General features: G+C 50.4%; 3 protein-coding genes across 3 annotated transcripts; 1 reads left to right on the forward strand and 2 right to left on the reverse strand.

Moving 5' to 3' along the window:
• Nucleotides 1-12,575: 12,575 nt before the first annotated feature.
• Nucleotides 12,576-12,731, reverse strand: CHC_T00001039001 (hypothetical protein). The gene has a single exon (XM_005718224.1). It carries the CDS (start codon nucleotides 12,729-12,731, stop codon nucleotides 12,576-12,578), a length of 156 nt encoding a protein of 51 aa, XP_005718281.1.
• Nucleotide 12,732: 1 nt separating this feature from the next.
• On the forward strand, nucleotides 12,733-12,837 carry CHC_T00001040001 (hypothetical protein). The gene has a single exon (XM_005718225.1). The coding sequence runs from the start codon at nucleotides 12,733-12,735 to the stop codon at nucleotides 12,835-12,837; it is 105 nt and encodes a 34-aa protein (XP_005718282.1).
• Nucleotides 12,838-19,572: 6,735 nt separating this feature from the next.
• Nucleotides 19,573-21,404, reverse strand: CHC_T00001041001 (hypothetical protein). The gene is made up of 2 exons (XM_005718226.1): nucleotides 20,840-21,404; nucleotides 19,573-20,768 (listed from the first exon to the last, which is right to left on the reverse strand). Exons 1-2 carry the CDS (start codon nucleotides 21,402-21,404, stop codon nucleotides 19,573-19,575), a joined length of 1,761 nt encoding a protein of 586 aa, XP_005718283.1.
• Between the last annotated feature and the right edge of the window lie 483 nt (nucleotides 21,405-21,887).

Raw genomic sequence — 21,887 nt, forward strand, 5'->3', positions numbered from 1 at the left:
CCGACTCCCCCGTCCAAACACGGTCAGGCACTAGAGCACGCATTCCATCATTGGCACATGGTACTAAACCATGTGCGACCTGCCACCATACAAACCATGGCACGACAAGGACTACTCCCCAACATCCCACCCTCTCTCGCACGATACGCCTCACGTATCACGTGCTCAAGTTGTGCGCACGCCAAGCAACGACTCCGCCCACACAAGCCAACTGCCCACCACTACCCAACGGTCTTCTCACGCAGTAGTGATATATGTGGCCCGATTGCACCCCCCTCCCACCAGCGCAACAATTACATCCTAACGGTCCTCGACACAAAGACACGGTAACTCATTACCGACTTTCTGCCGAACCGTGCGCAAACATCACAATGTCTCGATTTCATCCTCAATGCAATCAACAAGCAAACGGGCCACCAACCTCGAATCATACGCACCGATAACGCACTCGAGTACCTCTCTGCCACCGCCATCCAAGCATACACCAAGCACAACACAAGCCACTCTCCCACCATCCCCAACACCCCTCAAGAGAACAGCCTTGCAGAGAGGATCAACAGCACACTACTAAATGCAGCTCGCGCTGCCCTGCATCACAGTGAGCTCCCCCAACACCACTGGGAGGACGCAGTTCGAGATGCAACATTTAAATACAATCACACCATGCATCACAGCACGCACGCCCTCCTCGCCACCCAATGGCACCACTCGGTGCCACAAATCACCCAATTTCACATCTTTGGACAATTCGGCACCACCCCTGACCCCCGCCAGCGCACCACCACCATCTCCAAGCTGCACTCACGATCTCGCACTGTAAGGTACCTCTACCCCACTGACGATCGCCACATCATGGCACTGGACGTCAACACGAGCAAAACTCACCGCATACGCACAGTGGACTTCCACCCCTACTTCCGCACATAAGACCCCAAAATGACCTCCGCCGCCGCTTTCAAGGCGTACACCCCCCATCGTACACCAGACGAGCTATCGGTCTCCACCCGTGCCCCTCTCAACCGCGGGCAAGCACGCAAATACCCCGATGCAGACCTCTGGTCCACTGCTCACAACCAGGAGCTCGATGCGCTCGACGCAAAGCGTGTCATACAGTGGACACCCGGATCGCCTACTCCCGCGAAATACACGCCTCATTCCCCTTACGATGGGGTACCGCTACAAGCGCGACAAAAATGGCAACGTCACGAAACGGAAAGCACGCTGCGCGGCTCGAGGAGACACAATGATACCAAACGTTCATTACGATCCCGAACGTACTATAACCTACATGGCATATAAGTCCTCGGTACGCCTGCTATTCGCCATTGCCGCAGCCCAAAACCTCCTCATTGAACACATTGACATTGAGGCCGCGTACCTCCACGAGGACTTCGACCATAATGGGGAAAAGCCTGTCTACGTCCGTCAGCACCCCCGTTTCGACGGAACGTACAAGCATGAATGCAAAGGAGGAAAACTTGTCAAGAACCTCTATGGCACCCCGCAAGCAGGATTCACATACCTGCAAGCCGTTTTCGGCCTCCCTACCAAGGATGGCATTCACCAATCTGAGGCAGACACCTGCCTCTTCCACAAAATAACCCTCTCCTCGGCCACATTCGTGGCGATCAGCATGGACGACTTTACCGTCACAGCGACCACACAAGCGCTGCTCGACGAATTCGCAAACCTGCTGACAAAGGCGTACACCATAAAGCGCCTCGGTGAGCGCCGCACGCCGCTCGGATGGACGGTACAGCGCAACGCCAACGGCGCGCTGCACATATCACAGCCCACCGCCACCGCATGCATCCTGCGCAAAGCAGAGAGGCCCATTGCCAATGGCAAGCCCACACCGTACCAGGACGTAATACGCTTCCACGGCCCCACCAACCAAGACGAGCCTCTTTCTAAACACTCCCAACTGAAAGAGTACCAACAAATACTCGGTGACCTGAGATACATCGCCGACTCCACGCGCCCGGACATTTACTTGATCATCAACCGCCTGTCGGTCGCCGCCAAAGCCCCGACAACACGACACTGGAATGCCCTCAAACGCGTCCTCCGGTACCTCCGTCACACCCCCCAGCACGGGCTCCTTTTCCCCGCTGCTCACATCCCCCTCCAAGTCAGCAACAACACTGACAAACCCATCTCCAACACCCCCCTTCTCACGTCATACTCGGACGCCGACCACGCGGCAGATGTCACTGACCGGAAATCTATATCTGGCATCGTCCACTTATACAATGGCACTCTGATATGCTGGGGATCTATGAAACAGAGCATCATGGCCCTCTCTACGTTCGAGGCGGAATAAATTGCCGCCACCGCCGCAGTGCAGCAAACTGCCTGGCTTCGCCGGACCCTTCAAGACATCCGCATGCTCAGCCCCCACCCCACCCCCTTCTTCATGGATAACCAGTCTGCCATTCGCGTCGCACGAAACACGGGACCGACCAAATGCCGCAAGTTCATTGACCTCCGGCATCACTTCTTGTCCCATCACGCACGCAAGGGCAACATCGTATTGAAGCATGTCGCGAGCGCGGACATGCTCGCGTAAATATTCACGAAGCCGCTACGATCGGAGCCGTTCCGAAAGCTCACGGCAAAACTCCAAATCGTCGCCGCCCCCCCGCCCACCCCCCGCGCAGCACGACCACACAGCGACGGGGGAAGTGTCATGATTCCCATGTCCAATTTATATTGCTCTGCGGCCGTACTGCGTTTTCTGTAATGATCTCCCTGTCATGATTCCCATGCACAGCTCCCACACCTGTACCACGCACACACGTAGCACAGATGCAGCGCCCCAGGCAGCGCCGCCGCCACCGGCGCCGCTCCCCTTCTTAGTCGCACACGGTCCGTCTCCCGCAGTAAACTCGGGCATCGTTCCTTGCACCACAATCTGAAAGCATCAAGACCCGCCTGGGATATGCAAGTAACCTTGCTGTGCTGCGCTGGACCTCGCTGTCAGCCTACACACGGGTTACAAGTGTAGTACGATAGCGCACACACTATACGTCGTCCTTGCTGTAATGAGTACATTTAGTGTACTCTCTGCCTAACACGCAGTTTTATTGGTAGTTGTGTATTTTTTGCTGATCTGTATAGGTTTTCACCAGAGCTACTAAGCCATGGTTTCCTGTACCAGCTTAGATTTTAGAACTCTATGAAAGGTCGAGTTGTTGTGGGCTTGGAGGACTAACCTCACCCATTACCAACCGAACATCAACGATTATAAACGAGAAGTATTTCCTCAGAACAAACTAGCCGACCTAGTGTTCACCTCGAACAGGCTGTCCCCCATGCCCATCGGGGGAACCTTCGGACATCGGCGAGTCGGTGTCCAATCTGAGTTTCATTTTAAAGGGGTGCTCCCGACGAGCACCTATCAAGCTATCTAGCCAGCTTTACAGTGTAACAGCTGTGACACGGGTTTTTGCCACATTACGCAATCGAGCAAAACTCGATTAAGTTCCTGTCTCTGTTTAAGTACCTATGGACTGGAGTGCCAGGTACTAGTTTTCTGTAGAAGTACCTGTGGGCTAGAGTGCCAGGTACAATTTGTCTGTGTTCAATACATGTGGGCTGGAGTGCCAGGTATCTGCACGTGCTCTGGCACTGAGTTATTATACCAGGGTGCGTTGCCTGTGTACCAAGATCTCTTGCTCGACTCTTCGATCCCCCACTAGTCTCTTTGAGGCGGATAACGGTGTCGCTCGAAAGAGCTGGTGGAGTGGCCAGGGCCTGAGATGGACAGGAAGGGTGGCGAGCTAGGAGCAAAAACGCTCTTTTTCCTCACTGTTCTTCTGCTGATTGCTCTTGGCTCGGTAGCAAGTGGCGAACTGTCTTTAAGTCGCATTGTTTGGATTGGGTCTTGCCAGTGGTAGTGAAGCTTTAAAACGGTGTCGTGCCACGTTCCTGCAAGAGACCAGTCTGAGGTTAAAGGCTGTCGTGCAGTTTACTATATAGCCTCTTGAAGGAAGTCTCGTAAGGATCAGAAAGCTCCTTTCTCTGAGAACGCAGAGAAGGGCAGAACGCAGAAATCGTATCCTGACCCGGACGGTATCCGGGCGTCAGAGATCGGATCTCAACCACCTGCAGGGGCTGCAGGCGTCGGGAGTCGGACTCTAAAGAACCAACTTGCAAGGGCTGCAGGCGTCAAGGGTCGGACCCGAACAAGTGAACAAGGAAGTCGCTGATCGACTTCAGACTGCCACTGATCTACCTTCGTCGTCCAACCTGGTCTTCTCCGTCTTTGACAGAAAAGAAGCAAAATAGCTTCCCAGTCGCAGGCTTCTCCGTCGGATCAGGCGTTGTTCTGCCACGCGGTGGACATGGCGAGGTGAGCAGGAGGGAGGAGCTGCGGGCAGCGAGAGAGAGATGAAGAATGCAAAGCAGCCGCAGGGGCAAAAAGGGTTTTCGGTCACCAAGTACAAAGCACCCAAAGTAATTGGCTCCCACTGCAATTAAAACCCCCATGTCCACGTGTGCCTGTTGTCGTCCGCTACTAAATACAAATCATTACAAGTAGTTTCCCTCCCCGCAATTACAAACGCCCCGGTGTCCACGTGTGCCAGGTGTCAGCGGTTAGGCCGATCATTGTGGTGATTCCTTCATCCTCAAAACGGGGCATGTTAAGACACACCCTCAGCATGTTAAGACACACCCTCAGGGTGTGTCTTAACATGCCCCGTTTTTCTGCAGTTTTCTTTGCTTTGCCCAAAGAGGTGCTTTGGCGTGCTATGAGTGGCTCTTACGTTTTAATTTTTGAATTTAAGAAAAGCAAGGGCTTACGAAGCATACGGTATTTGTTAAGAATTTAAAAGTACTCCTGGCCAAACCGGGCAAGGCTGTGGTTACATCCAGACGACAGTACGGCACCCTACAGTAATAAGACATAGCCAATAGGGCATACCGTAGTCGCAACGCAATAAAGTCTCCGACGGCCACCCGCTCCCTCGGGGATCGGGGGGTATCGGAGTTCACGGAATCACAAAGGCAAAGCAAAATCCAGCCTGTTCTCCCTATGCCCCGGTTCGTGATGATTTGGGGCGTCAACAAATTTGTTGATTTTTAGGTGTAAGTTCAATAAAAGTGATGTTCGTGATAGATGTTGTGCTTTTCGACGGCAAAAACGTCAAAATTGTTTTGTCAATGGTGTGTGAACTGGAGCGCTTTTCGTGAACGAAATATTCACTACGAAGTAAATCTGGCCCGTAACGTTACGATTAATTTAATTTTTGATTTGGCCGTACCAATGATAGTCAAGACATTTTTTGAGCAAAATTTTTGATACTGATTTTGCACCGAATTCCCTGCAAGCCGTAATCTATTGGTACTCTTCCAATACCTTGCCGTCGCTGGGCCAACTGAAAAAAATCGCAGATTTACAATTGGACATGGCAGTGCCTCATTGTAATATTTGGCGGTACTGCCATACGTGCTGGGCTGATCCATCTCAAAAACATCCCAGATTAACCGCTGGGCATGGCCATGCAGTAGTTTATTGCGTTTTGGTACTGTCAAACAGACTGGAATGATCCAACGTTTGTTTCTGGTCGGCGATGTGCACATGTAGGATCGGGTCAATGCACCGCACCCGTGGTACCAGTTGTCATATAGGATGGGAGCAGTGTGAATTGCGAGCAAGAGTCAGTAGTCGGTTTACCACTATGTTAGCTCCCTATCTACATACGCTACGCAGCGCAATATACAGTCTCCTTGCCGCTTCAAGCTCCGACGACCAACTGCTGTGGGGACAAGCGCATTTGTAAACTGAAGTAGGTTAGATACTGCGAGCAGCACGCCTGTCCGGCCGGACTGATTCGCAAATCGTTAACGACAACTTACAATCCATCCAACACTTTCACGCAACAAGAACTGCCCAACTTCCGGCGCCGATGCCATGTGACACTTCCAATCATGACGGAGTTGAGTTAACCATGACTTCAAGTTCCGATGACCAACTGTTGTGGGGACAAGCGCAGATGTAAACTGAAGTAGGTAAGATACTGTGTGCAGCACGCCTGTCCGGCCGGACTGATTCGCGAATCGTTAACGACAACTTACAATCCATCCAACACTTTCACGCAACAAGAACTGCCCAACTTCCGGCGCCGATGCCATGTGACACTTCCAATCATGACGGAGTTGAGTTAACCATGACTTCAAGTTCCGACGACCAACTGTTGTGGGGACAAGCGCAGATATAAACTGAAGTAGGTAAGATACTGTGTGCAGCACGCCTGTCCGGCCGGACTGATTCGCAAATCGTTAACGACAACTTACAATCCATCCAACACTTTCACGCAACAAGAACTGCCCAACTTCCGGCGCCGATGCCATGTGACACTTCCAATCATGACGGAGTTGAGTTAACCATGACTTCAAGTTCCGATGACCAACTGTTGTGGGGACAAGCGCAGATGTAAACTGAAGTAGGTAAGATACTGTGTGCAGCACGCCTGTCCGGCCGGACTGATTCGCGAAGCGTCAACGACAACTTACAATCCATCCAACACTTTCACAAAACAAACACGGTTTTAATTCCGTCAGGTTCGCACGCAGACAAAGGCGATCTCATCACAAGAATTTGAAGATGGTCAGATAGTGCGGACATACGCGGATAAAAATGCAACGCACGTGCGTGCATATCAACCTACTTTCAGCGCGTTTCCTATCACGACGACATCGAGATCGATCAACTGTAGATCGACCGTTTGCAGCCCCATCCACCAGCAATAGCACTGGCGATCTCTCGCTATCCTGATCACCCATACACCACAAGCGGGCCCGCCGTGATCCTATGGCATCGATCTTGCGCCCTCATACGCGAAACAAACTGCGTGGTTGTTTGTGTCCAAAGATACCTTCGGTCAGCAGTAGATTGGCCAAGGAAGAGCGAGGTGTCCAACTCTTGACGGGATCGGCGAGACGTGTAACCAGAAGTCCGCCCAATTTCAATTCAGATGGGATGGGTGCTGAAATCTGATAATTTTCCAGTAGAAAACGCCACTCCGCGAATAATCAGGTTTTCCAGCGTCTGAAACACCAGGTCCCTATTCCCTTCATGCCATTCTTGCAGGGTAACCTTTTCTCCTCGTCTGAAAGTAGAATTCCCCGCCACCCAAAACATTGGCAGAGTGTTTGATGGAGTTGTCCCTCGATACGTGACAGGAGTTTGCTGAGCAGGCGTGGTACAGCGCCACGCGACGGACGCCATCAGTGAGACAGAGCACCTGTATAGACTCTGAGTTCAGTTCCGCGGATATTCTCAGAGTTTTACGATCATCCACTCTGCATCTTACGACAGCCGCGTGAGGACTCTCGTCCTCTCTCTGCAAGACCCCAACAACAGCGAACAGGTTCAATGACGATCCGACCGCCCCATTTGCATGCAAAAGCAATCCCTTCGTCCCTCCGCGCGGTAACATAACCTGGACGACACATCCCGGCTCAATCGTGTCATGCGAGTACGTCTGTGGGGACGCACTCAAGTAGCTTCTGCGAACGCGCCGAGCAGACGAGAACAACTTGACTTCCGACTTCTTTGACGTATCAAATTCTGGACGGAGATTTTCCAGGATGTTTGTAGACCGTGACAATAGCTGCGACAAAAGCTCAGATGAATCTATCGTTTCTGTTTCTGATATGCAACAGCTGGACAGCTCATTGACATCCTTTTCACAATTCCCCTCCCATCGTACGGAATCTCCCGTCCAAGCGGGGTTGACCTTCCCATTCGACCGCATCTCGTCCATCAACGGTTTGACAAATAAATCAGATATACTAACATCTGTGTCCTTCAGGAATCCCTTCAGTTCATCCGAAGCCTGTGACAACTCGTTGCAAGCTTCGCCGAGAAGCAAGCGTCGAAGGCCTCTCCTGCATTCCATCTTCAGTCCGACATCCGAAGTTTGTGTCATAGTGCTGGACAGCAACGCCAACCGCCCTTGCCAATCATTCCCCAAACAATGACCCACGGCCGCCAAATGTCCTTTTTGGTGATTACCCCGGACTATGCACCTCTTCAAAGGTTGATGAGCATTCTCGAACACCAGTTCCATAAAGTGACGTACATGCCCGAAGGCAGGAATTGTGTGGTTGTACAACTCGATTAACCTGTGCAGGTTCGGCTTGTCCAAGGTGGGGCGACCTTTACCCACTCCTTGGCAATAATTTGCGCAAAACTTGTCTGCCTCAGTCACATACTTCTCAGCCCTTTCCAGCAAGTCTGCATGGTATTGAGCTCCATTATCACTTGTCACATACAAATAATCTGAGACACCATCCGCCTCTTCCGATGGCCACCAGTACGTCAACGCAATCAATTCCTGCAATTGCGTCAATAGATCCAACACAACAGTGGTTTCTTCACTCTGGATCCCCGGGAACAGTTGGTAGAAAACCGGAACGCACACGAGAAGGGCACAGAACACACCTGACAGAGTCATGGAATTGAGTTCATTCTTGGAACTAAAAACTGATGATTGCCTCTTCAACCCATTGTCTCGGAGGGCTCCACATATTGCCATGTCAGCTTTTGCCCTGAACGCGGACGCGTTTCCTTGTCGGTTAATCACGTGGAAGCCTACCTCGATAACGTTCTTCGCGAGACCGGCCAGCAAATGGTCAGGCGCGACGACGTTGCAGCGATATGCCTCAAAACGTCCTGACACCACACGCTTTCCATCGCTTGTTAACGGTATGTCAACGCGTACGCGCTCAAGTTCCCTTTGCAATGCAAGAAGAGGAGAACTTTCGTCACTAACCTTGTTGCTGTCTTTCATACCAAGCCGGTTTGTGTCTCGACTGTCAATTTCGCTGTTGCGAAGAGCTTCATGGCGTTCCATGCACCTCAAGGACGCCGTGCGGTGTGCATGGACTTTTGTTGTATAGCCGTATCCGCTCTCACCGACGCCGGTGTTCTTCGGAAATGTACAAAGAGTGCAGGGCGTATTTGCTGTATGTCCCATAACATCCAATGTTTCAGCGGCCGCTGGATAGTCAGCCACAAAACCCACCACGTCGACAAAGATTCTTACTCTCTCGCCGGTAGGCGTGTGTGCTTCCACACCTTCTGTTGTACACTTAACCAAGTCTGGAATGATTGAGAGCAGTATATTGTTCGTTGATACACCTGGAGGGGTTAATCCAATGATTCTGACAGACGATCGCGTGTTACGACTTCGCGGTGGTAGTCCAAGCGGGATCATGTAGCATCCACTTGCTGAACCTTGCGGATACAATGAAGAGAATGGGGAAAAGTCATCGCAGTATAGGAGAGCGCGATAGACCACGAACTTTGTTCCATCCATTAAGCGGCCGCTGTTTTGCATTCTTCTGTCAATGTTGCGGGTGCGTCCCGATATTTTGGGCTCTTGGAGGAGGAAAGGCAGCCCTTTCAAATGTTGAGTACCGAGCAGACGAAAGGGTTTGTCTGGAGTTCCATCGCCACCATCATTGAAACGCTGACCGGCCCCGTTTGTACTCATGTTTTGAAACCAAAAAAAAGTGTCTGAGGTGAGACCTTCCTTGTGTTTCCAAAACCTAGAAACCAACATACACATTCTCGGCGTTGCCACTGCTTCACTTTCTGTAGGTCGAAGGAGGGTACAAATATCCCCAGGCAACACCTTCTTCGAAGAACGAGCCCTTGCTTCAAAATCTATCCTTCCATCTCTACGCCTCACAGATCTATTATACTTTTCCAATGGCGGTGCTGTACAAAACTGCCTGGCCAGGCAATTCTCCACGCCACGGAGAACCTTCATCGCCATGTTGGCGCTTCTTGTAACATTTCCCTCACTTCCCACGCACCACACGGCTGAAATTATACACTTCATTACAAAGTTATTCTCTGCGTTCTCATGAACACGATAGCCCAGATTGCGCACGTCAAGTGACAAACGTGATGGAAGCAGTTTTGACAGTTCCAGTCGAATCACGGCACCCGGGAACGCCTGCACAGTACATGAACCACTGTGGACGTAAAGTGCTGTCGTAGCTTCCGATATTATCTGCCGCTCTGCAACCAGCTTCGAGCTTTCTATGCATTCTGCGTCCGCCACACCACCATGCCATCGACTGGATTTCGGATACATTGAGTTGAAGAACGGAGCCATCATGATGTCCACTTTCGCCCATTCACTTGGTGGAACGATACGAACAGGAGTTTTAGACCCGTTCGAATATTGCGATGCGGTCTCCTCGTTACCCCCCAAATTTTCAACCAATGACGTTCGGTTGAATGCCTTCTTCTTTCGTCGGACGACAAAGTACTTGAGGTCACTCTTGGGAGACAGATACTTCAAAGCATGCGGAAAGAGAGTCCTCTGCACGGTGGAATAAGATGGGAACTTAATAGAAGGAGAAACCCAAGACAGTATATCTCTCAGGAGGTTATACTGTTTGACCGTATAGCGGACGCTACCGCAAACTATTACGAAGCCCAAAAGGTTGTACCATGGTTCGAAAAGCTTCCGAGACGATATAAATAATCGCAAAACTTTCTGGCTGTCCAACCTGCTTCCCATTTCGGGATCGTCACTTGATAAACTCGGAAGGCACTCCATCCCCTCACAGCTCTCTTCATAAATACTTGGAACAATGATATTGTCATTTCCCACTAAAACGCCGTTTGGATCGCTCTCGGGAGCGAATTGTTCCGAGTCGCCAAGTTCTGGGAAGTGGCCTTCATCATAGTCGACAAGATCTATTCCTTCTTCGACGACAACCGTTTCTCGATGTTCCGAGCCCTTTATCTTCGATCTAGTACCATGATCTCCAGTCTGATTGTTCGACGAAGCGTGCCCATTCAACACTCCCAAAATATCAGCCGCTTCGCCAGTTTCCGGAAGCTCGAGAGCTGGGGTTTCTTCTGCTTCCATAAGTGCGGCCGCATCTGCATCCCCATCGAGATCGCATCCTGGTCGTGTATGAACGTCATGGAACAGGGCTGCCAGGTCTGGCAAATTAGGAACGTTGTCCATCCAAGGAGTGCCCATCGTACGACGTCTCTTTCTTCGACCTGACATATGAGGAACGGTGGTGCTGTCGTCCGATATTTTCGTGTGGATTATGGTGTTGGAAGAAGTGAGAGTGTAGGATGTTGTTGAAGGAACAGTGCGCAGGGGTCCCCAGGCCTGGCGGTTTAGATTTTGCACACCAAATAATTACATTACAAGTGGCGGTCTGCTAGTGTCTATCCGACCGTGAGGACAAAATTTGAGGACAAAGGGATTTTTCTTCGAACTCCTTGCTTGTTTTTTAGTTCTGATTGACTACTGGGTACTCCACATAGCCCTTGACACAATCAGAACAAATCGTTTGTTGTGGAGACAAGTTCTACCTCTAAAAGTGAAGCAGAACCTGGAAATCTTCACTGTAAGCAGTTTTTCTTTGTAGTACGAAATTGAAAATGGCTTCTTCGTGATTTACAAGGTATTTCATTGACAACCCCACCGTTCAAGTGCGATATGGCTGTCTTGAAGTATTCTTTCAGAAGAATTCGTGTCGGATAAATGATGAAAAATTATTAAATTTGTCGGATCTGTTGAGGTATGATAAGCTTGGTCGGTCGGATACACACTACAGTACAGGTTATTAACTCTGCCTTTCTCTGTCCACCGTTGTTTACTCCGGTATCCCCCAACCTCCTCTTTGTTTCCCCTCACTAATCCACCATGACCACTGCCCTCGCATCTCCTTCCGTCCTTCTCTGCTTCTGTCTTTCTCTGCGCCCTCTCACGCAAGCCACGCCCTCGCTGTCGCACCGGCCCCACCCTTAGCATGCGCTTTCTGAACGATTCCAGCCACTATCAACTCTCGTGGCGATCTCAATTGAATAACACACTCTCTCAGGACTGCGATGGCAGAGAAAGACACCGGCGACAAGCCGCCTACAGAAAGAAAGAACACGTACAAGGAGTTTGAGCTTTCTTGGAGCGATGCGAGGGCGAAGCTTGCGGAGTTGATGGGAACGATGAGCGTTGCCGGCGTCGATAGCAAGCCTGCCGAAAAAGAATATAAATTTTGGAAAACACAACCGATCCCCCAGATGGGACAGGACGATCAACTCGACCTGCTTGGTGATCATGGTGAGGCCATTGAGACTAAAACGGTTGACCAGGTATCGAAAAAACCTTACAACCTGAATGACTCTTTCGAGTGGTCAGACATAGATGTCACCGATGACAAGCAACTCGAAGAAGCGTATCGTCTTTTGAATGAAAACTACGTTGAGGACGGAGATGCCATGTTCCGCTTTGATTATTCCCGGGAGTTTTTGAGGTGGGCTTTGCTTCCACCCGGATAGCATCCAACTTGGCATGTGGGCGTCCGTGTCAAGTCTAATAAGAAACTTGTAGCCTTTATTACGGCTGTCCCAGCGACCTTGCGTGTTCACATGGATTCCGTGAAAGTGGTAGAGACCAACTTTCTTTGTGTCCACAAAAAACTTAGAGCGAGGCGACTCGCTCCGATACAAGAGATAACACGACAGGTTAGCTTGCAGAACGTCTGGCAGGCGGTATACACGGCTGGGGCTATCCTTCCGCGACCCGTCACGTCATCACGATACTACCATCGCTCGCTAAACCCCAAAAAGCGTATCGAAATCGGGTCACATCCGCTAATCTCCTCTCCGACTTAAAAGACGGAAACCGTAGCCATAAATACCTCATCCTCCACTCTTGTTCGACTACGGTACAACAACTCATCATGGTCCTCAGAAGAATCCTCACTGTGGTCTTCAGAAGCAGGGTCTGCGCTACTACTAGATGCCTCCTTCAAATTTGCGTCACCATCAGACTTCTCCTCCTCTGAGTCAGCCTTCTCCTCCTCGGGGTACTCTTCCACTATAGGCGCACTGGGATCCACGCCAACACTCTCACCAATTCACTTGTACATTCTGTCTGCGTAGCTCTTGTAGTCACTGTCCCGCATTACATATCCGGATGCAACTAGCGCAGTGTCGTACACAAGATGCCCAAGCTCGGCTGCCCTTTCATCGTCCTCTCCGCTTTCTACAAGGCGTAGCATCTCTTTTGTGATCGGGTGGTGTGCATTAAGCTCCATAATCTTACTCTTTGGCGTCATGTATCCGAAGCTGTCGGGGTCCGCCAATGCTTGCGCTCTCATAATTATTTCCATTCTCGCCGAATAACCGTACTGGTCCGATGCCAACACACACACTGTATCACTGAGCCGGTTTGATAGTCTCACCTTGGAGACCTTGTCTCCCAACTTCTTTTTCAGGAATTTTGTCAGCGGCTTGTACATTTTCTTCAGAGCCTTGTTCTTCTCCTTCTTTTTGATCTTTCTCACCAAATTTGAAGTTGTCTTTCGAAATTGACATGAACTTCGTGCCTTCGTAGTCAAGCAACTGGGTGATCATGTTCTCGTCAATGGCCTGTGTCAAATAGAGGATCTCATACCCTTTTTTGATCAGTTTCTCGAGGAATGGACTATCCTTGACGGATTCGAGATCTGCACCAGAGTGATAATAGATCTGATCTTGATCTTCCTTCATGCGCTCCATGTATTGATCGAGAGATGCCCAATCATTGGGGTCTTGTTGTCAGTTTTCGAAGTGCGGAAGCGGAGGAGCTTCGCAAGTCGAGCTCTGTTTGCGCTATCTTCAATGAAACCGAGCTTAATGCTCTTACCAAACTTATTCCAAAATTGGATGCAGGGCTTGGCCTTCTTCTCGTTCGTCTTTTCATCACTCGACTCGTCTGATTCTTCTTCTGCCTCGGGCTCCTCATCGTCCTTCTTCATGATCCCCTTGATCATTTCCAGAGCTTTCCGGACCAATTTGCGCTTGATGACGTTCATAATCTTACTTTCTTGGAGCATTTCACGGGAATGCGGGGGGAACGCGTGTGAAGATGATGTACACAATCAAAACAAAAGGAGCGAGTGGACGACCCAAAGGGATTTCTTCAAAACTTGTTCAAAACTTGATCATGATCCCGATGCGGAATATGGATCCCAATTTACATTATGGACGTGTATGATCGCGAAGGAGGATCCCCACTCCATTTTCCAGCCGGGCCCGCTCGCTGTATCCACCGACATGGAGGCACCATCTACCATAACAACCCCAAGAGTAGGGTTCAGTTGTGTCGTGCTAATGTACTGTCACAAGACATGACATAATTGCCTTACCGGTAAGTCTTCTCGTGCGGCACTGAGGTATGGAAAGGTAGATGCTGTAGGGTACCAAATGATCTTACAAAGCTTTTGATCGAAGACGCTTTGCCGCACAGTATACTTCTGAGGCCTTCTGCCACGGATCCTGCTGCAGTGTAAAAACAGTCAAAACTATGAAGCACTGGACGTTTGTCAATCAATCGCAGCTCAATTTGCAAGCCTTGAACTGTGTTGCAGGGGAACATCGTTTCTAGAAACGCGTTAGTAATGCAGGCTGCATGGTTGGAACACGTTCCAACCGTGCAATTTTAGAACAGAGAGACTCGTCCCTCCTATGTGAGACTAATCGCAGTTGTGGACACTTCACTAAACTTGTTGTTGGCAGTGTAGTCGTAGACACCTGCCAAACATCCCTCCACATCCGAACCAAGACATGCTCCTGATTTTATGCCTGCGCGGAAGTCACTCTCATATAAAGGCGTCCACGTGTTCCGCCTCTCGCCTTAGCTGCCTCTCAACTTGGAAATCAGACTCCCGCTTGACGCTTTCGCGGGTAGATAAATTATAACCGTTCTTGTGACACTATGCCGCGCGTTAGTCACAGAGAGATAGATGGGCGAAGCATTAAGATGAAAGAGCTATGGTTCGAGCAACCGAAAGTATCTGAAACCTCAAAGCAAAGAATTTCATTATCGTCTTGGACGTGACTGTTTCGAGGGGTCAACTGCGAGAGAATAGCCCTTGTTTTGGGCGGAGAAACGTTTGGCCGGCGACGAACCTCCGAACTGTTGCGACGCATCTTCTTAGAGCCTGGTGAAGCATTGGCTGCTTCGGGTATAGCACGTTTCTTGGCGGCCCGTGTATTCGACATTGGGAAAAAGGGGCGGTGTTCCTCAATTTCTGGATACCAAGAACCTGCAGCTATAACAGCATGTGAAAAAGTTGGCCGGCCGGCCTAAAGGCCACCCATTACAGTATTGGTGAATATCAATGTGAAAACGCCCACAAACGTACTGTGAGTGGCCACGACTCTTCCATTTTGTTAGAAAATTCCTGTTCGGGGGTCCTTGAATGAGTCGTTGGACAATAAAAATCTCCCCGGAGAATGCTTGGATTGCGGATATCTGGGGTATGCCCAGACCGAATCCGCGCTCGCCACACGACAAGGCTATTTCCCGTCCGAACCATCTCAGAGATCGCCTATCGCGTATCTTCGACAAGATAAGTGGCGTCCGCCTTGACAGAGGAATGCAACGCCTTCGGGCATGCCGAGAAAGAGAAGCTCTGCCTCTACCGAATGATTTCGTCGAGGTTCTATGGATGTTGGAAGACGATGACGACGAAGCAACGTGGTGCAGCGCGCAAGTAACGGATATTGAGTATGCTCCCGCCACGGCCGCGAACGATAAGGTTCAGGTGTTGGCGACAGCTACTTTGAAATACGAGGAGAAGGCTGCATACGGTGATCATATTCATCAAGTGGAATTCGTTGTTGGCCGTTTATTGAGACGCGCAGAGCTGGATGGAGACGAGAATAACAATCCGGTACTGACATGGCGGACGCCAGTTATTCCACAGGCTCATGACGGGATGGATGAAGCGGATAGAGACTGGACTGGAGATGATATTGCAAAAAACAGTAAGAGGCGGAGATTTGTTGACCAGTACCGGATGAAAAAACTCGCGGATATCGTTGATCGACTGAGGAAAAGCCATGCACAAGTACTTGGCCAAGTAGACATGCTAAATCGGAAGGTCGAGCTAAACAGTTGTCGGATATCGGAGGGGCTGTCGTCGACAAGGGATGAGTCCGTGCTGAAGATAGTGAACTTTCTGCGCCACCGCCTGGAAGTCGCAGTGCAGAAGTCGCTGCGTAAGCCGTCAAGTCATATTGAACAAACGTCGGCCGACAAAATGAATATAGGGACCTTAGGGGGTATGACGCAGAGCTTCATTCGGGTCGTTGCGGATTGCGAGCTGGCAGATTTTGAGTTGATAGCGAGGAATCTATACGGCTGCATGGTCGAGGACTCGACATTGCGTCTGGTGTTCTATCCTGAGTATGCAGAGACACAGGGCCCGGCCGGGACATCGCAGACATTCTACATACTGTTCAATCGCATGGCAGGGCTTTGTTCATTTCTGGGATTATACCATAAGGCGGACCGTCTCGCGATGTTGAAGAAGGAGGGCAGTGCGGGGGTCGGAATGTTGAGGTTGATGGGTACGTATGTATATTCGAGCGATGTCGGGGCCCCCGCTGCAGTTTTTGCAGGGCACAGTTGCGGAAACACCTTCGAAAGGGATGTTGCTAACCCCGGAAGCGGAGAGCTTGTGTTGGTCAGGAACAACCGCATATGGGACTCGGAAAGCAAGACCTTCGATGCGGGCCTGCGTTGTACTAGGCGGAGGCCGTCCATATTGGAAGACCCAAATGTGTCAAGCGCAGTTCCTCTGCCCAGTCGGGCTTTTCATTTGGTGTGGCGGAGAGCGCAAGAGGTTTCCGGGCACTGGTCTAAGAGGGACAAAAAAAGGAACGTTCGTGTTCCAGGGCAGCTGGCAGTCGTGATGCCATATGTGATGTTTGTGGGGGACTCGCATTGCGCGGACGCGCGTCGAGAGCTGAACGAAGATGCGATGAACGAAATTGTCAGTCCGGTGCACCCGGGAACTGTTGGTCAACAGGATGTGCCGGGTTCACCCAACACCGCTGGCGGTAATGTATAGTAATGTAGTTTATGGCTACTAATAAACGACGCTGCGATACATTTACACTGAAGCGATCTCGAGCAATGCTCCTTCCCATTTTCCACACGTGGATGGCCACACTATGCAGCTTCAAAGTGTTGGTGCGCACCAGTACAATATCAGCCTGGATCTAGTAGAAACTAACAGATATCCGTCCTATACTATATTTTACAATAAAAATGGCTCATCAAGCTAGACCAGCGGTAGGTTTGATACGATCAGAAAAGTGTGCTGCGCGCGCGCCAAAAAATCTAAAACAAAATTCGAACCACTAAATCTACCGGGCCATTCTAAAAAATCATTTCAGATATTGAAAATATGACCTCGTAGTGTTGTGAATGCACGAAAACTTCACGAACGGTAACTTAGAATCGCACTTTTCGTGAGGCCAACTGCATTCTCGTTTGTTGACGCATGTGATTCCACTAACCGGTCATATACGTCGCTGAAAAGTCCAAATCACAAAAGTGCTTTATTTCACAAAAATTCTCTGTAGTATGGTGGCGGTCGCCAGCTATGAGCTAGCTCGAGGAAGAGGTAACAACCAATAGGGGGTGTCCCGCGGTAGATCGGGACTGTGGTAGAGCAAAGGGGAAGTACGTCGGCCGACTGTAAAAGCACGACGTACTGGTCGAAGTGCGGACCCGGAATGGGACCAGCACTGGAAGGGGTGGTGTAACAACACACAAAACAGGGATGAACCCGAGCCTAAAGACCAGTGTCAGACACAGGCGGCGCGCCGAGTAGCGGAAACTCCTAGAGGGAACGAGCGGGACAGATTTCAATAGTGCCGCCAAGGCTAGAGGCTTGTCGTACCCCGCGACTTGACAATCGTCACAATACAGGGAGAGAGAAATAGGTCGTGCGACAGTAATACGCCCAGGCTAGAGGCCATTCTTAGCCCGCGTGGTCGCAACGACAGAGTAAAAAGGAAAACAATTGAAACGTTGAGCGACAGAAACACGCCGAGGTTACAGGCTAGTCTTAACCCGCGTAGTCGCAAAGACGGAGGAATGGAAAAGGTAAAGTAAAGGCAATAGAAGCCAGGGAAAGGTCGCAAGACAGATGCCGACAATGTCGCCTAAGTCAGAGGCTTGTTTTGACCCGCGGTGTCGCACCGTCGAAGCAAATCCGTTCCCAAAAGATCCTTGACTGTTTACTGTCATTGCCCGGCGCCGTCGCTTAAATAAGCGAGTTCGCGGGGTCTTGGACATTGTCCGTCCTACTGTACTACTGTACTCTATTATGTAATGCACTGTACTGTGCCATTACTACTGTACCTTGTCATATACAACCTCCGGGCTGTAATGTATACAGTAGATCTTCCGCCTGTAAGACACACGTGTAGGCGTCCGCCTGTAATGCCCGTGTGCGCGTGCGCGTATGCGTGTAATGCACACGTGTGGGCGTGCGCCTGTAATGAACAGGCGCCGTCGGGTACTGTACACATCCTGGCAATGATACCACACGGCCCCCGCCCAAAACGAAGCCGCCCCGGTGCTGTGCTCATTTTTGCGGATTTGATGTCTCTGCTGTCTGGCGGTGTGTGAGCTTCAGTCCACTGACGTTCGTCTGGATTCCTGAAAGCCGACTTGGCTTCCGGGATCGGCGGTTTGGCAGGGCAGCCAGTGCCATCAGCGTGCTGGCAGATGTCCATCGCGACAATTCCCGACGTGTCCCGTTACTCCAGGCGTTCTTCACGATATAGACCAATGCGAAACTGGCGCACGCCTTACCAGGACTAGTCGATTTCACCAAAGAACATAGTTCAACGATGCTCTCTCATTGAGCATTTCCCATACAGTATCGAGTTTTCCGATACCAAGTCTTCATAAAGTGTTTTGTAACACGCTACAGGCATCGAAAATTTCTCCACTCCTCGGAGGTGTCCCTTCCCTCCGGGTGTCTTCCACGACCTACATCACTGCGCATGCGACGTTCCCTTAACATAACCCGGTCCCTGACCTCACGAAAGAATAGAACTCCACGTAGCTCTTGCCTTGGGCATGTCAGAAAGAATATCCATTTTCCCGGTACCATATCACCATAACGTTCTTGTTGGAGGCCATACGCATCCATTTTAAATGTTTGACTAATGAGTCGTTGCCAGAAGGTGGCGAAGGTGTTCTGGAACATTCAGGCCATGTCTGCGAAAGTAGCGTACAACTGCGTTGAGGGGAAAATTGCGCCCTGGTTGTCGTAACCTGTCTATCCGACTCTGAATCGATCGTTTTGATCATTATACGCGACAATTGCGTCAAATGAGTGCTCTTTTCTCCTGCCGTCGACGGCATATTCTGTTTCAGGAATGTGAGATCTTCGGAGGTGAGAGAAAGGTCTCTGAGGTCCCTGAGCACTGCCTTCTTTCGATGTTCCACCACGTTGTTGATTATTGAAATTATTCCGAGTCTCATACCTCGCTGATTGCCTGCTGTCGGCAGCGGGCGGGTTTGGTAGTACGTCTTCAGACTCATTGTCGTATTCGACTCTTTGTGCAATATTTGCTTGGCTTGGGGCGGTCTTCTTTGACACCCAATCCCTGTTTAACGTCTCGGTAAGCCCATCACGAATAATTGTGACTGTGTGTGAGGCTGCACCAATGACCTCAAACGGTCCATCCGCCTTTGGCTGTAGCTTATTCCTGGGGGTCCCTCCACTTTACGTACTTAAAGGTACCTCTCGCCTCACAAATACTTTATCCACAACATCCGCAGGGCTTGCTATTTTTCTGACATGCTTGTCGTAATTTTCCTTGTATCGCGCCTGAGCAGCTTGTAGTGTTTTGGTAGCTCCTTGTATGAGCCTTGTGAGATGCTCCATCAGCCTCATACGCTCGTGTCGAGTTTCCGGCATTGTGCCATTCTCGGGAGTGTATTCCAAGGCCATGGGCCCAGGAGGCCGTGAAAATACCAGTTCAAATGGGGTGCATCCCGTGCTGCGATGTACTTGCGTGTTATACGCGTATGTTAGAGGTCCACAGTACTCATCCCTTGTCTTCTGATGTTCCACGACATAATGGCGTATGCCGGATAATATTGTTTGGTTGAACCGTTCCACTTGACCATTGGTCTGAGGATGATACGCTGTTGTAAACAGGTTGCGAATCCCCATGATTTGACAAATCTTTTGGAAGAACTTCGACGCGAACTGACCACCGTTATCGGATAGAAGATAGGCAGGTGGTCCATACGGATAAATCCAATTCTCGACGAAGGCTCTTGCCACCGTCATTGATGTGATGCTTTTCAGCGGTATCGCTCTTGTCATCTTCGGGAACTGATCGGATATGACCAAAAGGTATTGGTTCCTTTTCGTCGATCGGGGTAGAGGTCCCAAAATGCCCATGGCGACGAACTCCAGCGGTCTTCTCGCGGGAAAGAGTTTCAAAAATGTAGAGTGCTTGCGCAATTGTACTCTCTCGCGGGCGCATGAGTCACATTGTCTCATACAAGCGTGACATTCCAATGCCATGGAAGGCCAGTAGAACGTGCGTCGCATTGTATACAACATCTTTGTATCCCCAGGATGACCTGATGTTCTTGTATAGTGGCATAGGTAAAACCCCTTTTGCCTTAACATCGTCGGTACGACAATTTGTCTGCAGTCGTCGAGAGGGGCAATGCGAACCAGGAGGCCGCGGTCGAAGACGTCGAAGCGACTTGTCTCTTCATTGTCGACTTTCTCTTTCAACATTTGACAGTATCTGTCGTTAGCTTGAGAGATCACCAGCTCTTCGATTCGGACCGGAGATAGATATGTGTTCTCAGCGTTCACGACGCAAATCCCGTCGTCATTGAAATTTGACGTGATTGCATCGCGCCTGAACTCGATCTCGACATCTTCGTCAACTTGATCTTCATCCATCCAAGCGCTGTTCTCTTGAACCCAGAAACACAGAATGTCTGAGTCAGGTTCGACCGCACACTCGCCAATGTCGGCAGCCTTGACACAGCGTCTGCAATGCAGTTCACTGCCCCTTTGCGGTTCTTGATTGTGAAATCGAACTCCAGTAGGCGGAGACGCCATCGAGCAAGCCTGCCACTGGCGTCTGTTAGACTCATCATCCACTTTAAGGATTGATGGTCGGGGTAGAGCTCTAAGTGCTTCCGCTCGAGGTATGGTCTCAAGATCTGCAATGCCCAAATTATGGCGAGGCATTCTTTTTCCCCGACGCTGTAATTCTTCTCAGCTGGATTCAGGGAGCGGCTCCAAAGTCCTACCGGGTGACGAAGACCGTCTGGAGGGGTCTGGAACAAAGCACGGCCCACTTGTCGCTCACAAGCATCGGTGTCAACTGAGGAAGGCAGGTTCGAGCGCCGTAACTTAAGAATAGGAGGCCCTACAAGCGCAGTCTCCAATAACCCAAAAGCCATGGATTGATCTGCAGAGAATTTCTCTAATTGGAAAAGCTTCCCCTTTGCCAAAAGGGCGTTCAGGGGTTCCATAGTTCGTGCAAAGTTCGGCACGAACCTTCCATACACATTGCACATGCCGATGAAGAAGCGAAGCTCAGTTTGCGTCGTCGGCTCTTGTGCCCTCTTGATGGCATCCGTATTCTTCTCAGTAACAGCCAGAATTCCAGGGCGGATAACATGTCCAAGGTAGTCGAGATCGAAGTTATCAGTATCTGTCGATTTCGACTCCTCGCCTTCGTGACTAATGTTTTCCGGGCGTAAGAGCGAAAGAAGGCCAGGTCCTGCCCCTCCTCACCTTGTGACGTTTCTTGGGCGCCACTTGGCTAATCGAAGTCGACTGACAGAATTTGATTGGGGGCCGTGACTGCAATTCCAACCCGCTCTCGTTTTTGGAGCTTGGTCGCTGACCTGGAAAAGTTTGCAACGCGGACTAAAAATGGGACATGAGTCCGAATGTTGGCAAGTCCATTGGACAAACTGACTTGCTTTCTGAGATATAACTCCGGTCTTGTCTCTAGGACTACAGTTCAAGAGGCTGTACAGGTGACTTGAACAGTC

Source organism: Chondrus crispus, genomic scaffold, assembly GCF_000350225.1.
Source record: "Chondrus crispus Stackhouse genomic scaffold, scaffold_389, whole genome shotgun sequence".
NCBI lineage: Eukaryota > Rhodophyta > Florideophyceae > Gigartinales > Gigartinaceae > Chondrus > Chondrus crispus.

Coding starts and splice junctions, on each gene's coding strand:
- CHC_T00001039001 (XM_005718224.1), bottom strand. CDS start 12,731: ATGAGTTGTTGTACCGTAGTCGAACAAGAGTGGAGGATGAGGTATTTA.
- CHC_T00001040001 (XM_005718225.1), top strand. CDS start 12,733: ATGGTCCTCAGAAGAATCCTCACTGTGGTCTTCAGAAGCAGGGTCTGC.
- CHC_T00001041001 (XM_005718226.1), bottom strand. CDS start 21,404: ATGTGCAATGTGTATGGAAGGTTCGTGCCGAACTTTGCACGAACTATG. Junction 20,769..20,839: donor AAGGCTGCCGACATTGGCGA/GTGTGCGGTCGA, acceptor GGATGGATGAAG/ATCAAGTTGACGAAGATGTC.